General features: G+C 42.6%; 1 protein-coding gene across 1 annotated transcript in view; it reads right to left on the bottom strand.

The window, feature by feature from the left end:
- The window catches only part of GLP1R (glucagon like peptide 1 receptor), a 278,807-nt gene extending 261,361 nt beyond the window's left edge, over nt 1-17,446 (bottom strand). The window contains exon 1 of the mRNA XM_075204458.1: nt 17,061-17,446. Within this exon, the coding sequence (XP_075060559.1) occupies nt 17,061-17,132 (72 nt within the window). The 5' untranslated portion in view covers nt 17,133-17,446. The remainder of the gene's footprint in view (nt 1-17,060) is intronic.
- Nucleotides 17,447-17,883: the final 437 nt, after the last annotated feature.

Raw genomic sequence — 17,883 nt, 5'->3', positions numbered from 1 at the left:
CCTCGACATGCAAGGTGGTCCTTATTCTTCTCACGCTTTGATTTCAACATCACTTTTCACTCGGGATCTAAGAATACGAAGGCAGACGCCTTATCTCGCTCTTTTGATCCAGCTGACATGGAATCCTCGGAAGATAAGAAATTCATTGTAAATCCATGTCAAGTATTGGCAGCTACACACCTGAAAAAGGGTTGTCCCCAGGCAAAACATTCATCTTGCCACATCTACGCACCCGGCTCCTTCACTGGGCTCATCACTCACTCTTCTCTGGGCATGCCGGCATTCGCAAGACCTGGGACTTATTGTCCCGAAGCTACTGGTGGCCTTCCTTGCTGGAGGATGTGAAGAGATTTGTTGCTGCTTGTTCCAAATGTGCTCAACACAAGACCTCTAGGAAGAAGCCTTATGGATGCTTGCTCCCATTACCCATTCCTGATTACCCTTGGTCACAGATCTCCATGGATTTTATCACGGACCTTCCCCCTTCCAAATCCTGTACTGTAGTGCTTGTGGTCACGGATCGCTTCTCTAAAACAGCCCACTTTATTGCTCTCAAAGGCCTTCCTTCTTCCTCCTCCTTAGCCGATATTTTTATTAAAGAAATATTTCGCCTCCATGGCTGTCCTCAACATATTGTCTCCGATAGGGGATCACAATTCATATCAAAATTTTGGCGGTCTTTTTGCAATAAATCCGGGATTAAGCTTGACTTTTCTTCCGCATATCATCCCCAGTCCAATGGGGCTACTGAGAGAACCAACCAAGAATTAGAGAAGTTTCTAAGAATATTTATCTCTAGTAACCAAGACAACTGGGTGGACCTTCTCCCTTGGGCCGAGTTCGCACATAACAACCATTTTCATGAGGCCATCTCTAACTCCCCCTTTTTTGTTCTGTATGGCTGCCATCCTAGACTACCCACCTTCTCTCAAATCTCATCTTCTGAAGTTCCAGCAGTGGACTCTCTGGTTCGTAACTTCTCTGATATTTGGGAACAAACCAAGACAAACTTAAAACAAGCAACTACTCGTTCCAAAAAATTCTACGATAAAAGGAGAAGAATGACTCCAAGTTTTGCAGTTGGTGACAGGGTATGGCTATCCACCCAGAACATTCGTTTAAAGGTTCCCAGTAAAAAATTTGCTCCCACGTTTATTGGCCCATTTGCTATATCTGAGATTATTAATCCCGTAGCCTTTAGATTGAGTCTGCCTCCCTCTTTACGCATACCCAATGTCTTCCATGTCTCCTTGTTAAAACCGATGGTAACCAACAGATTCTCCACCTCATCCAGAACTCCTCCTCCTGCTGGGGATCGGGATCAAGTTGAATACGAGATTAAAACTATCCTAGATTCTCGTAAAGTTCAAGGTGCCATACAGTTCTTGGTGGATTGGAAGGGTTACGGCCCTGAGGAGCGCTCATGGGTAAGAGCCATTGACCTACATGCTCCCCATCTACTTAATCCTTCCATAAGAAATTTCCTTTGAAACCCTATTAGGTGTTCGGAGTCCACCTTTATGGCAGGGGGTACTGTCACGGACTTACCGGATCCCCGCCGCTCCGTCCAGCCGCACTTCCGCATTCAGGACCATGTGACCGCACCCGGAGGCGGTCACATGACCACAACCCTAGAGGCGGGGATTTTGAATCCCCTTCAGTATAAAAACCTCACTCTGACACTCGCTGAGTGTCAGAGCAACACTTACCTGTTCCTGGCTCCTGCTCTTCGTGGATTGCAGTGTCTTCCTGTTTCCAGTGTCTCCTGTGTGCTGATCTCTGCCTGTTTGACTTCCCTGGCTCTCCTATCCCTGTGTACCGACCCGGCTTGCTGACCATTCTCCTATTCTTGTGACCCGTGTACCGAACCTGGCTTGTTGACTCTGAGTTGCCTTCTGATTCTGCCTGACTCCATTCCTGTGTACCGAACCGGCTTGTTGACTCCGCTACCACCGCTTCACTCCGCTGTACTACATCTTGAGGCGAACCTGGGGGCCGCGACCTGCGACTCCTGGCAGCGAAGCCCACCCCGCCTTGCGGCGGTTCTTGGTGAACACCGGGGAGATCGTTAGACTCCGCACCTCAGGTAAGCCAGTGCTAATCAAGATTAGTAATATAGTATCCAGAATCTGTTACAGACGGGTGGACAAACAAAACCCCACAAATTCTGACAAACTCCAAGCATTGATTAGGCAAGAATGGGCGGCCATCAGTCAGTATGTGGCCCAGAAGATGATTGACAGCATCCCAGGGCAAATTGCAGAGGTCGTCAAAAAAGAAGGGTCAACACTGCAAATATTGACTCTTTGCATAAACTTAATGTACTTGTCAATTAAAAACCTTTGACACTCATGAAATGATTGTAATGTTACTTCAGTATACCATAGCGACATCTGACAAAAAGCTCTAAAAACACTGAAGCAGCAAACTTTGTGAAAACCAATACTTGTGTCATTCTCAAAACTTTTGGCCATGACTGTACATCAGTAGATACAGGTTACCATCTGTTTAATCTGCATAAATCCTGATTATTCCTGGAAATGAGCAATGTCCTTGAATGTGAGTTTGTTTCTTGTGATTGACTCTATGACTACATCCCTAGTGGTAAGTTACAGTCTGACACAAGACCATGAGGGTGATTCACAAACTGTAAATCACTAGAAGTATGTGACAGCCGATAAATTGTCTGATCCACATTTTATACCTCATACACAATGCAGAGATGAATCACTGGATGCTGCAATAAACTTGCACCGTTAATATTGTACTATAACACTAGGTACAGAGTGTCCATTACAGCTGGCGGTAGCTGCAAAGTCCTCAGCTGCCATAATACATGAACAGCTGGTACTCACATGCTTCTAGCTTCTACCAACATTATCCCACAGATGCAGGGGCAAACAATATAAGACTGTGACATATGAATGGATGGATGCCATTCACACCTTAGTTAGCTACATTTCCACCTGTGAACAGCATATGAATGACATATATGGAGGACCGACTTAGATGTCTCTAAACTGAATGTCTGCAGTGAGGATTAATTCTCCATTTTCTGTAGGATGTGGGCGGCTGCATAGAACTAGTTAGGAATATATGAATACCTTCAGTTTTAAGGTCTGTATCCAATAATGCATTAATCTGGAAACAACATAAGATGATCTGAGTAACGTCTGTATCACTACATTTGTGTCATTGATTTCTCTCTTTTTTAAATCTGAACAGAACAAGAGAAGATGTACTGTGTAATTTTCTATGGACACAAAATAAAAAACAAACCAGAGAATTAAACCCAGCACATGGAACGATGGAAGTGACATTGTGGGGTAAATGTATCAAGCTGAGAGTTTTCTGGCTGGTTTGAAAAGCGGAGATGTTGCCTATAGCAACCAATCAGATTCTAGCTGACATTTTGTAGAATGCACTGAATAAAGGATAGCTAGAATTTGAAACCCGCCGGAAAACTCTCAGCTTGATACATTTACCCCCAGATGTTAAATTGTTCTGGTCTGCCCCCTGCGTCTTCCCTGCTTCTTTTTGGGAAATTAAATTTTTTTACGAGCAGCAGCAGCTTGAGAAAGTGAAGGAGGACACGTCGTCAAGCCGAGGCCCAGTTCAGCGGCCAACTTGATGAGCAATAGCTCCTTGCAAAAGTTCACATCTCGCTCATTTACAAGTAAAGACTCAATGTAGGTCTTAAACCTTGGATCAAGCACAGTGGCCAAAACTTACTGATCCGAGTTCAAGATCTTAATAACTCGAGGATCATTGTGAAGCGAATGAAGTACTTGATCAACAAGGCCAACATACTTTGCTGAATTGCTTGCTTTCAGCTTCTCCTTCAGTTTCTCAAGCTGCTTTTCCAATAGTCTAATTAAAGGAATGACTTGGCTCAAACTAGCAGAGTCTGCACTCACCTCACACACCACAACTTCAAATGGTTTCAGCACCTTGCACAGCACTGAAAGGATTCTCCACTGTGCAAGAGTGAAATACATCCCCCCTCCTTTCCCAATGTCATGGCTTGTGCAATATGCTTGGATGGCTTTGCGCTGTTCCTCCATCCTCTGAAGCATGTATAGGGTGGAATTCCACCTAGTTACTACCTCTTGCTTAAGTTGGTGGCAGGGCAAGTTAAACTGCTCTTGGAGCTCCTGTAATCTCCTACATGCTGTGGCTGAATGCCTGAAATGGCCTGAAATTTTACGGTCCACCGAAAGCATCTCCTGCACCTCACAGTTATTTCGTAGGAAGCTCTGCACCACCAAGTTGATGGTGTGAGCAAAACAGGGAATGTGTTGGAAATCACCCAGCTGTAATGCTCGCACTATATTGTTGGCGTAATCAGAAATGACATATCCTGGGGAGAGTCCAAGTGATATAAGCCATGTATCAATCCCATCTCTTAGTTTGCATAACAAATTGTCAGCTGTATGCCTGTTAGTGAAGCCAGTGATACAAAGAGTGGCCTGCCCGTGACAAATGTTACGTAGTGGTGTAAATGCTGCTGCTGTTCCTGCTGGTGAAGGTGAATGACCAACCCAGTGGGCTGTCACAGTCATATAGTCTTTGGTTTGGCCACTTCCACTTGTCCACATATCTGTGGTTAAGTGGACAGTGGGCAGAATGGCATTTTTGTGGAATTGCTTTACGGGAGAAATGGTGTCGCAATGGAATTCTGTAACGCGGACACAAAACCTCAATTAACTGTGAAAAATCAGCTGCGTTTATTGTGGAGATTGGACGCAGATCTAACACTAACATTGCAGCCATGGCGTCTGTGATTCGCTTGGCGACTGGGTGACTGCTGTCATATTTTCTTCCCCTAGGTAATGATTGTTTTACAGTTAATTGCTGAAATGTAGGACTGCTCATTTTCTTGACCTGCCTCTGGGCTGACGATTCACCCCCAGCAGCAGCAACAGCAGCAGCAGCAGCGGGACTAACGCTTTCTTCAGAGGAATTAATAATAGTGCAGGAGTCATACAGCCTTAATAAGTGGAATGCCGGGCTAACTCCGAGCGCTACTAAGGGTTTTGATGAGGATGGTGTGGTGGGTGTATTTTGTAGCCGTCGGTATGTCGGTGAGCGGAGGGTCTTAGCTGATGATGGAGTGCTTGTAATTTTTTTGGAAGAACTTTCAGCTTTTCCCAACACTTTGCCATGAACTCTCGTTAAATGGCGTAACATAGACGAGGTTCCAAGATGGTTAAGATCCCTCCCTCGACTGACTGTGGCTTGACATACACTACAAATGGCTATACAATTGTTGTCTGGATTTGGGTAGAAATAATTCCACACATAAGAAGTGGATTTTTTTGTTTTATGCCCAGGCATGACAATGGACTTTTACTTGTCACGTGCCAGAACTGCTTCCACTGGTGCAGGACTTACACAAACAACCTCATCCTCATCAACATCCTCATTAGCGCCCTCGTCGCCTACACAAATCTCCCCCTCATCCTCTTCTAATTCCAAAGTGAGTCCTCAATTTGTGTATCACCGGCTACACTCGGGCTATTAAGGCACACATCAGCAGAACTGCTGAAAGGTCCCTTCTTTATGGGTACACTAACAGAATGCTCACGATTAACCATCTCACTGTTGAATGGACTCTCCACAGGGATTGGTGTCATTTGTGAATCAGAGCAAACATTCTCCTCTAATGCCTTACTGTTATCTTGCAGCTCAGCTTTGACTCGTAACAGTAGTTGTGCACCAATTGTAGGCTCAGTAACTTTTTGGGATCTGCCACTAATAGAGAAAGATGAAGGCCTCATTCTCTCTTTGCCACTGCGTGTGTAGAATGGCATGTTGGCAATTTTTTTTATCGTCACTTAACATTTCCTCAGTTACACTTCTTTTTCGCTTCAACACAGTAAAAAAAAAATTGGTGTGTGTTTTTTGGACTGATTTCGAAACACTTTGTAGTTTGACATCGCCTTGCCCAGATGACGTACTGGGAACACTACCATCAGGACTGGTGACAGAACCTGGTTGCTCATATGTGGACTGCTTTGAATCCATTCTGAACCCAAAGTACTAGTAGTGCTAAAAATTATTTAGTAGATACTGCTGACAAATATGACTTTTGACAGCCAGAAATATTTATGCACAATTATGGGGGACACCCCAAAAGCACTTTGGAGTGCTAAAAATTATTTGGTAGATACTGCTGACAAATATAACTTTTGACAGCCAGAAATATTTATGCACAATTATGGGGGACACCCCAAAAGCACTTGGGAGTGCTAAAATTATTTGGTAGATACTGCTGACAAATATGACTTTTGACAGCCAGACATATTTATGCACAATTATAGGGGACACCCCAAAAGCACTTGGGGGTGCTAAAAATTATTTGGCAAATCTGCTGACAGATAATACTTTGAACAGCCAGAAATATTTATGCACAATTATGGGGGTGACCCCAAAAGCACTGGGGAGTGCTAAAAATTATTTGGTTAATCTGCTGACAGATAGTAATTTTGACAGCCAGAAATATTTAAGCAAAATAATGGGGGACATCCCAAAAAGCACTTTGAGTGCCAAATATTGAAAAAAAACAAAAACACCTCTACCCTCCTCTCTTCTCTAGCGATTTTTGTTAGCACAATTGGAATCAGAATATTGTATTCTCTGTCCCTGCTTAAATCAGCCTGTGACTACACCCTGCTCTCTACCTCTGTCAAATGGCGATGGATTGCTGTGGAGGCGTGTATTTATAATCTTCAAGTATCGCGAGAGCCGAGCCCCGAGGTCCGACGACGTTACGATGACGTTCGGCCTCGATTTGGAATCCGAGCGGGCGGGAGAGTACCGAGCCTACTCGGCTCCGTACTCAGATAGCCAAAGTTCGGGTGAGTTTGGTTCTCGGGGAACCGAGCCCGCCCATCTCTATTTATTTAGTACATTCGACAAAATGAAAGCTAGAATCTGATTGGTTGCTATAGGCAACATCTCCACTTTTCAATCCCCCGAAAAACTCTCAGCTTGATACATTTACCCTTGTTTGTCTATACATACAAAATAAATACAAATACCGAAATCACACCAATCCAACAGAATAAGAGCATTCGTGCTGTGCAATTCTCAATACATAAGAAGTAACAAATACAGAGAATCACATTCAGCAGATACAATTAGAGCAGTGTTACTGTGCATTTCTTCATACATAAACAATACAAACAGATTCTGGGAATTACAGCTAGCATTCAGAACCAGTAACTAAAACTGGGGTCTGCATAAGTCTACAGTTTAAGAAACAAATAATCTGCACATTATGGGCCTGATTCATCTTCGAATGTAAATCCAGTTGTGTGCAGTATCTTGTGTGGTATTGCTCTGGATATGCTCAGAAAGGTATTCTTTAGTCATATCATTTGTACCAGCTACAGGTCAGGTGTAAGTGCTAGCTGATAGTGATGACTACACGTATGTATGCCACAACATGTGTGTGCAAATAAGTGAAACTGTAAAAATGCACTTTACATACAGCAGGCATTAATAATATCCTAATTTATGTATTTCATGTTAAATAAAATGTAACAAAATAAACATACACTAATGATAATACAGTTTTTTAAAATGTATTTTTAATAATGTTTATAGTGTTAAGAGTTGCTAATGAATTTAATGAATTTTTTTGGCATGCGTTCTGATGGGACTTTATTTTATTTACATGCGGCAAGTAACGTACAGCCATAGCGTTCTTATACCCACAATCAAGTGGAAACATTTCTTGGGATCTGCTTGTACTTCAATATGGGTGTGTGGCCGTGCAATACGTTCAGTTTTAAAAAACGCAAATTGCATTCACATCGCGTTCCAGGATAAATCAGTCCCTATCTGAGTGCACAGAATATACAATGTTTTACAGGAGCGGGTCTGAGGTTTCTGCAGACATTCATGTGCACTCCTGAATATCGCACAGAGAACGAGGGGAGATTACCATCTGCCGGATTCACTCATACTAGGCAAGACAAGTGTCAATCTGAATACAGACCTGGCTGGGCCATAATGCAAACTAGTCTATTATTATTCGGGACAAATCTGCACAGAAAAAACATCTCAACAGACGCAATTAAGTGCTTATTCCTTCTTATATTACCTGGTCGGTCACATTGCTGCTGTGTTCCAGTACCACACTTGTTATGTAAGCATCATGATTGCAGTTATCAAAATACAGTAGTTTGAGCACATAAAACTTTGAAAATAACACATATTGATTTAACCCAAACTTATCATGGTCACTGGACATGACCATGATACAATTCTATTACACTATATACAGACATAGGACACTACACCCCCAACATGACCTGACCACTGGACATGATCATACTACAATTCTATTACACTCTATACATAGGACACTACACACCCAACATGACCTGACCACTGGACATGATCATAATGCAATTCTATTACACTGTAAACAGACATAGGACACTACACCCCCAACATGACCTGACCACTGGACATGATCATAATACAATTCTATTACACTGTATACAGACATAGGACACTACACCTCCAACATGACCTGACCACTGGACATTATCATAATACAATTCTATTACACTATATACAGACATAGGACACTACACCCCCAACATGACCTGACCACTGGACATGATCATAATACAATTCTATTACACTGTATACAGACATAGGACACTACACCTCCAACATGACCTGATCACTGGACATGATCATAATACAATTCTATTACACTGTATACAGACATAGGACACTACACCTCCAACATGACCTGACCACTGGACATGATCATAATACAATTCTATTACACTCTATACAGATATAGGACACTACACCTCCAACATGACCTGACCACTGGTCATGAACATAATACAATACTATTACACTATATACAGATATAGGACACTACACCTCCAACATGACCTGACCACTGGACATGATCATAATGCAATTCTATTACACTGTATACAGACATAGGACACTACACCCCCAACATGACCTGACCACTGGACATGATCATAATACAATTCTATTACACTGTATACAGACATAGGACACTACACCCCCAACATGACCTGACCACTGGACATGATCATAATGCAATTCTATTACACCATATACAGACATAGGGCACTACACCCCCAACATGACCTGACCACTGGACATGATCATAATACAATTCTATTACACTCTATACAGACATAGGACACTACACCCCCAACATGACCTGACCACTGGACATGATCATAATGCAATTCTATTACACCATATACAGACATAGGACACTACACCCCCAACATCGCTTGACCACTGGACATGATCATAATACAATTATATTACACTATATACAGACATAGGACACTACACCTCCAACATGACCTGACCACTGGACATGATCATAATACAATTCTATTATACTCTATACAGATATAGGACACTACACCCCCAACATGGCCTGACCACTGGTCATGAACATAATACAATACTATTACACTCTATACAGATATAGGACACTACACCTCCAACATGACCTGACCACTGGTCATGAACATAATACAATACTATTACACTATATACAGATATAGGACACTACACCTCCAACATGACCTGACCACTGGACATGATCATAATGCAATTCTATTACACTGTATACAGACATAGGACACTACACCCCCAACATGACCTGACCACTGGACATGATCATAATACAATTCTATTACACTCTATACAGACATAGGACACTACACCCCCAACATGACCTGACCACTGGACATGATCATAATGCAATTCTATTACACCATATACAGACATAGGACACTACACCCCCAACATCGCTTGACCACTGGACATGATCATAATACAATTATATTACACTATATACAGACATAGGACACTACACCTCCAACATGACCTGACCACTGGACATGATCATAATACAATTCTATTATACTCTATACAGATATAGGACACTACACCCCCAACATGGCCTGACCACTGGTCATGAACATAATACAATACTATTACACTCTATACAGATATAGGACACTACACCTCCAACATGACCTGACCACTGGACATGATCATAATACAATTCTATTACACTATACAGACATAGGACACTACACCCCCCAACATGACCTGACCACTGGACATGATCATAATGCAATTCTATTACACTGTATACAGACATAGGACACTACACCCCCAACATGACCTGACCACTGGACATGATCATAATACAATTCTATTACACTGTATACAGACATAGGGCACTACACCTCCAACATGACCTGATCACTGGACATAAACATAATACAATTCTTTTACACTATACAGATATAGGACACTACACCCCCAACATGACCTGACCACTGGACATGATCATAATGCAATTCTATTACACTGTAAACAGACATAGGACACTACACCCCCAACATGACCTGACCACTGGACATGATCGTAATACAACTCTATTACACTCTATACAGACATATTACACTACACCTCCAACATGACCTGACCACTGGACATGATCATAATACAATTCTATTACACTGTATACAGACATAGGACACTACACCTCCAACATGACCTGACCACTGAACATGATCATAATACAATTCTATTACACTGTATACAGACATATTACACTACACCTCCAACATGACCTGACCACTGGACATGATCATAATACAATTCTATTACACTATATACAGACATAGGACACTACACCCCCAACATGACCTGACCACTGGACATGATCATAATACAATTCTATTACACTATATACAGACATAGGACACTACACCCCCAACATGACCTGACCTCTGGACATGATCATAATACAATTCTATTACACTATATACAGACATAGGACACTACACCCCCAACATGACCTGACCACTGGACATGATCATAATACAATTCTATTACACTGTATACAGACATAGGACACTACACCCCCAACATGACCTGACCACTGGACATGATCATACTACAATTCTATTACACTCTATACATAGGACACTACACACCCAACATGACCTGACCACTGGACATGATCATAATGCAATTCTATTACACTGTAAACAGACATAGGACACTACACCCCCAACATGACCTGACCACTGGACATGATCATAATACAATTCTATTACACTGTATACAGACATAGGACACTACACCTCCAACATGACCTGACCACTGGACATTATCATAATACAATTCTATTACACTATATACAGACATAGGACACTACACCCCCAACATGACCTGACCACTGGTCATGAACATAATACAATACTATTACACTCTATACAGACATAGGACACTACACCCCCAACATGACCTGACCACTGGTCATGAACATAATACAATACTATTACACTGTATACAGATATAGGACACTACACCCCCAACATGACCTGACCACTGGACATGATCATAATACAATTCTATTACACTGTATACAGACATATTACACTACACCTCCAACATGACCTGACCACTGGACATGATCATAATACAATTCTATTACACTATATACAGACATAGGACACTACACCCCCAACATGACCTGACCACTGGACATGATCATAATACAATTCTATTACACTCTATACAGACATAGGACACTACACCCCCAACATGACCTGACCACTGGACATGATCATAATACAATTCTATTACACTATATACAGACATAGGACACTACACCCCCAACATGACCTGACCTCTGGACATGATCATAATACAATTCTATTACACTATATACAGACATAGGACACTACACCCCCAACATGACCTGACCACTGGACATGATCATAATACAATTCTATTACACTGTATACAGACATAGGACACTACACCCCCAACATGACCTGACCACTGGACATGATCATACTACAATTCTATTACACTCTATACATAGGACACTACACACCCAACATGACCTGACCACTGGACATGATCATAATGCAATTCTATTACACTGTAAACAGACATAGGACACTACACCCCCAACATGACCTGACCACTGGACATGATCATAATACAATTCTATTACACTGTATACAGACATAGGACACTACACCTCCAACATGACCTGACCACTGGACATTATCATAATACAATTCTATTACACTATATACAGACATAGGACACTACACCCCCAACATGACCTGACCACTGGTCATGAACATAATACAATACTATTACACTCTATACAGACATAGGACACTACACCCCCAACATGACCTGACCACTGGTCATGAACATAATACAATACTATTACACTGTATACAGATATAGGACACTACACCCCCAACATGACCTGACCACTGGACATGATCATAATACAATTCTATTACACTGTATACAGACATAGGACACTACACCCCCAACATGACCTGACCACTGGTCATGAACATAATACAATACTATTACACTCTATACAGACATAGGACACTACACCCCCAACATGACCTGACCACTGGTCATGAACATAATACAATACTATTACACTGTATACAGATATAGGACACTACACCCCCAACATGACCTGACCACTGGACATGATCATAATACAATTCTATTACACTGTATACAGACATAGAACACTACACCCCCAACATGACCTGATCACTGGACATGATCATAATACAATTCTATTACACTGTATACAGACATAGAACACTACACCCCCAACATGACCTGACCACTGGACATGATCATAATACAATTCTATTACACTCTATACAGACATAGGACACTACACCCCCAACATGACCTGACCACTGGACATGATCATTATACAATTATATTACACTGTATACAGACATAGGACACTACACCCCCAACATGACCTGACCACTGGACATGATCATAATACAATTCTATTACACTATATATAGACATAGGACACTACACCCCCAACATGACCTGACCACCGGACCGGACATGATCATAATATGTTTTTTCAATTGGGAAAAGTTCTGCCTGTAAACTCCACCTCATTCCAGTCAGTGATACAACTTCTGGGAGGATGGGTGAAAAACGGTCTCTAATAATGTGGACAGATCACCCATACAGCCATATTGTGGGCTAAGAAAGATTCATGATACGTTCTATAGGAACATGTAACCTGTCTCAGGCATGAGGTATAGAATATTGGTTCAGCCCACAAAATGGCCATCTTCACTGGGTGTAGATGACCAGTACACTTAGACATTTATGATACCCACAGGATTAATGTCATAGTTGGATATTCGGCATATTCTAGAGTATGATAATATATAAAACCAGGTGTGAGGCACTGAGTAGACTGAGAGGCCAGGTTGTACAATGCATTAAGCACCTGACTGAGACAACAGCATAGTGATTCTACATGTCATGTAGCGTGTAACAGGTTTAGGAAAGTTACAAACGCAAATAATCAGGCATATTTTGATAATATTGTTGATCCTGTTCTGATATGGTGGCCATACGCTTTTTTTTTCAACAATTGATTACATTGCTGTACAATCACATCCATATACAAATGAGCCAGGCACATTGTAATCTGATCATTTTAAATTCAGCAAATATTTAAAAAACAAGCTAAAACTGTGGACCTGAGAGCAAAAAAGGGGGCCACAGTGTGTGGTCAATGTAGGATCAATACTTTCAGTACAAACATTACAATACAATCCTTTGGATGAAAAGATTTCCATCCAATCCGATCGGAATACCGACCAATGTGACCATCAACATTTGACCTTATTGGAACTATTTGAACCACATATCGAAGCACATTCAACTTCGATGAAAAAAATCTCAATAAATAGATTTTAGCAGATTAAGCAGCTTTTAACAGGGTTTATTACACCCTACGACATGCTGTGCCCACCTGAAACCAGGACAGTACTGACAGCTGTCAGGTCTCCACAAATCTCCCCAATAACTGACAAGTGACAGGAATCCAGAACTGGTCTAATACAGCAAAATTTTGGATTCTGGAGGGCGAGAGATACCATATATGGTTCAAATTGAAGATATTTATAGGAAGGGTGTTCCCCAAAAATCAGTAGATGATCAGGAGGTAAGAAGTGATGGTACTGCAGTTAATTGTCTGTTGCTGTTATCTAAATAAACCGCTGGAATTCCTTGAGAATTTAAATCCCAGACTAGTCATTTGCAGACTATTATTGAACTAGGGTGCAGTATAAAGTTTAGAGTAATCAGTTCCAAAAGTAAAACAAACATCTTGTAGCACATATGGGTTAATAAACAAACTAAACAAAAAACTAAAGGTCAAGGTAAAGTTCACTGCATTCTTTAAAAATAAATCTTTGTTTCTTATAAATTTTTATATGACTGAGGTACTTATTGACTGATCCCACTTCTGGAGCCATAAAGTGGCGCAGACACCACACATGTTCCATGTTTGAGGATTTCCTTATGTCTTTATTCCACCTGATTTCATAACACACAGAACCTCTGAGGATGACCCTTTCCTTTTCTTCTCTTTCCCACTTATTTTCCTATTTCAGCATGGTGTGGTGAATTAATTTGGTGATGTGAATACTGCATTTACATTACAACTGAGGTCCGGTAAATCTGAGCTGTGTTCAACTACATTATCAATGCAACATTAAGAACAGCTATACCTATGCCTAATTACGCTTATGCTGCATATGCAATTTGACTTAATGCAGCTCAAGGTAACTGAACCATAGAAGCAGAAAACATGCTGTGTGTAGTGTAAAGCTTTTTTGTTTACATCAGTCAATTCAGTACATTACTGCAAAAGAAATGCAAGTTCTGGGTCCCCAAGTGTCAGTGTGACTTTGTACTGGGACCCCGAGTGTCAGTGTGGCTTTGTACTGGGACCCCAAGTGTCAGTGTGCCGTAGTTCTGGGACTCCGAATGTCAGTGTGCTGTAGTTCTGGGACCCTGAATGTCAGTGTGCTGTAGTTCTGGGACCCTGAATGTCAGTGTGCCGTAGTTCTGAGACCCCGAGTGTCAGTGTGCTGTAGTTCTGGGACCCCGAGTGTCAGTGTGTCGTAGTTCTGAGACCCCGAGTGTCAGTGTGCCTTTATACTGGGACCCCGGGTGTCAGTGTGTCGTAGTTCTGAGACCCCGAGTGTCAGTGTACTTTTGCACTGGGACCCCAAGTGTCAGCGTGCCTTTGTACTGGAACCCCGAGTGCCTGTGTGGCTTTGTACTGGGACCCCGAGTGTCAGCGTGCCTTTGTACTGGAACCCCGAGTGCCTGTGTGGCTTTGTACTGGGACCCCAAGTGTCAGCGTGTCTTTGTACTGGAACCCCGAGTGCCTGTGTGGCTTTGTACTGGGACCCCGAGTGTCAGCGTGCCTTTGTACTGGAACCCCGAGTGCCTGTGTGGCTTTGTACTGGGACCCCAAGTGTCAGCGTGTCTTTGTACTGGAACCCCGAGTGCCTGTGTGGCTTTGTACTGGGACCCCGAGTGTCAGCGTGCCTTTGTACTGGAACCCCGAGTGCCTGTGTGGCTTTGTACTGGGACCCCAAGTGTCAGCGTGTCTTTGTACTGGAACCCCGAGTGCCTGTGTGGCTTTGTACTGGGACCCCAAGTGTCAGTGTGCCGTTGTTCTGGGACCCCGAGTGTCGGTGTGCCTTTGTACTGGGACCCCGAATGCCAATGTGCCTTTGTACTGGGACCCCAGCTGTCAGTGCGCCTTTGTACTGGAACCCCAAGTGCCTGTGTGGCTTTGTACTGGGACCCCGAGTGTCAGCGTGCCTTTGTACTGGAACCCCGAGTGCCTGTGTGGCTTTGTACTGGGACCCCAAGTGTCAGCGTGTCTTTGTACTGGAACCCCGAGTGCCTGTGTGGCTTTGTACTGGGACCCCAAGTGTCAGTGTGCCGTTGTTCTGGGACCCCGAGTGTCGGTGTGCCTTTGTACTGGGACCCCAAGTGTCAGTGTGCTGTTGTTCTGGGACCCCGAGTGTCAGTGTGCCTTTGTACTGGGACCCCAAGTGTCAGTGTGCCTTTGTACTGGGACCCCGAATGCCAATGTGCCTTTGTACTGGGACCCCAGCTGTCAGTGCGCCTTTGTACTGGGACCCCAGGTTTCAGTGTGCCATAGGTCTGGGACCCCGAGTGTCAGTATGCCGTTACTATACATGAAAGGTGCTTAGCAATAGAATATATTGCACATCTAACAATCAGGAAAGTCTGATCCACAGGTTGTAGACCACTGTATTTATCACTGGAGTGAAAATTAATTGATTAATGTAACTATTTGAAGACCAATCAGATTCATTACATTTTAAAAATGAGGATATTGAAACAAAGCAATTGCCAGAAAATGACGAGGAATCACTTTCAGGTTTCCTGTGCTAAATTCAGGCATTAATGTACTAAGTATAAGACTGGAGCAGAAATCCTATGCTACGTACAGAATCAGATCATGAATCTTCTGCTAACTTCAGAACTGGAAGTGGATTCCTGTGCTCTGAGCAATTCTGGAACATATATTGTGCTAGATATAGGACCACAATAAATTGTGTGCTAAATTCAGAACTGGAACAGGACCACTGTGCTAGATACAGGAAGGAAACATAAATCTATAGATAGCTGTGTATATCAATGAATGAATTAGTGTTTTATCTTTGTAGTCAATGTTCTATTGCTATATTTTGTACCAGGGCTGCACATAATGTTATTTATGCCTATAAGCTGAGTGATATACTGTGAATGAACGACGTCCGTTATCTGGCCGGTTATACGGTATAGAGCAATGCCCAGGAAAAGTGACAAACTATGTGGGTCCTGCAGGTGACAATATTATATTATACATCATACAGCATTTATCAAGGTGATACAAGGACAGTAACAGGGACATGAAGATGTCCTGGAACTTTTGAATGAAGGGGTTAAATAAACCTGTAGTAAATTCAGCTGTAGACATATTGTAATTTCCTTGTGATAGGACAGGACCTCACCAGCACTTCTGTCAATGAATCCTGTCCCTGCGCTGTTAACCCTCTGACTGCCACAATATCACTCCACTAGCACCTCAAAGACACAGAAACATCTCTTACCTGCTTCTTGGATCCTGAATTCACCATCTCCAGAAGTAGGAAAAAAGTCACAATGTATCTCGGGGGCAACATCTGATGGTATTCCACAAATAAGAAGAGGGGGCAGTTATAGAAGAGAGGGTGAGCAAGGATGGTACAGGCACTGGGCAGGTGAGAGACAGAAATACAGGGATTGTGGAGCGTTGGTAACAGAGGAGGAGCAGGTATAGAGGAGCTGGAGAGAAGTGTCAGCACAGGGGGCTGTCAGGGAACTACACATGGAGCAAGGGGAAGCAGTGCAGAACAGGAGGGAAGGAGGGTGGGAGACAGACATTATCTAGTAGTAAATGTACAAGTGGGGGCATAGGGTGGAAATAAGAGAGAAAATGTCACACAATTAGGGAGGGATTATGAGAAGGGTCAGTATTGTGTATGATACAGAAGGGAAGTTTTATTAATGCTGGCAGAACCAGGAGGTCCATCACAAACATGTCTAACAGGACCACCCCGGGACCACCATGATGCCAGCAGGAGAGGCCAAAGGTCACAGGCGTAATAACCAGCTTGTTGCTCTGTGATACCATCACACTGATTTATCTCATTATCGCTACACAATTGACATGGTGGGAAACTTCCAAGTAGGCAGGAAGGGAGTTCTGAGCTAATAGACTATTATATGCGGCAATTTGCCCCCTTCCCCCAGTGATTGACTGGGCAGACAAATGAGGTTTAATGAGGTGCATAGTGTGGTGCTCTTTACAAAGATCTCACCCAGCCCCGCACAAGTAAAAAGATTCCGGGACCCCTGGGAAGAAACACAGAGAATACTGAGAGCTCTAGAGAC

This window comes from Mixophyes fleayi, chromosome 3 (assembly GCF_038048845.1).
Source record: "Mixophyes fleayi isolate aMixFle1 chromosome 3, aMixFle1.hap1, whole genome shotgun sequence".
Lineage (NCBI taxonomy): Eukaryota > Metazoa > Chordata > Amphibia > Anura > Limnodynastidae > Mixophyes > Mixophyes fleayi.
This window is presented reverse-complemented; position numbering and strand designations above follow the sequence as displayed.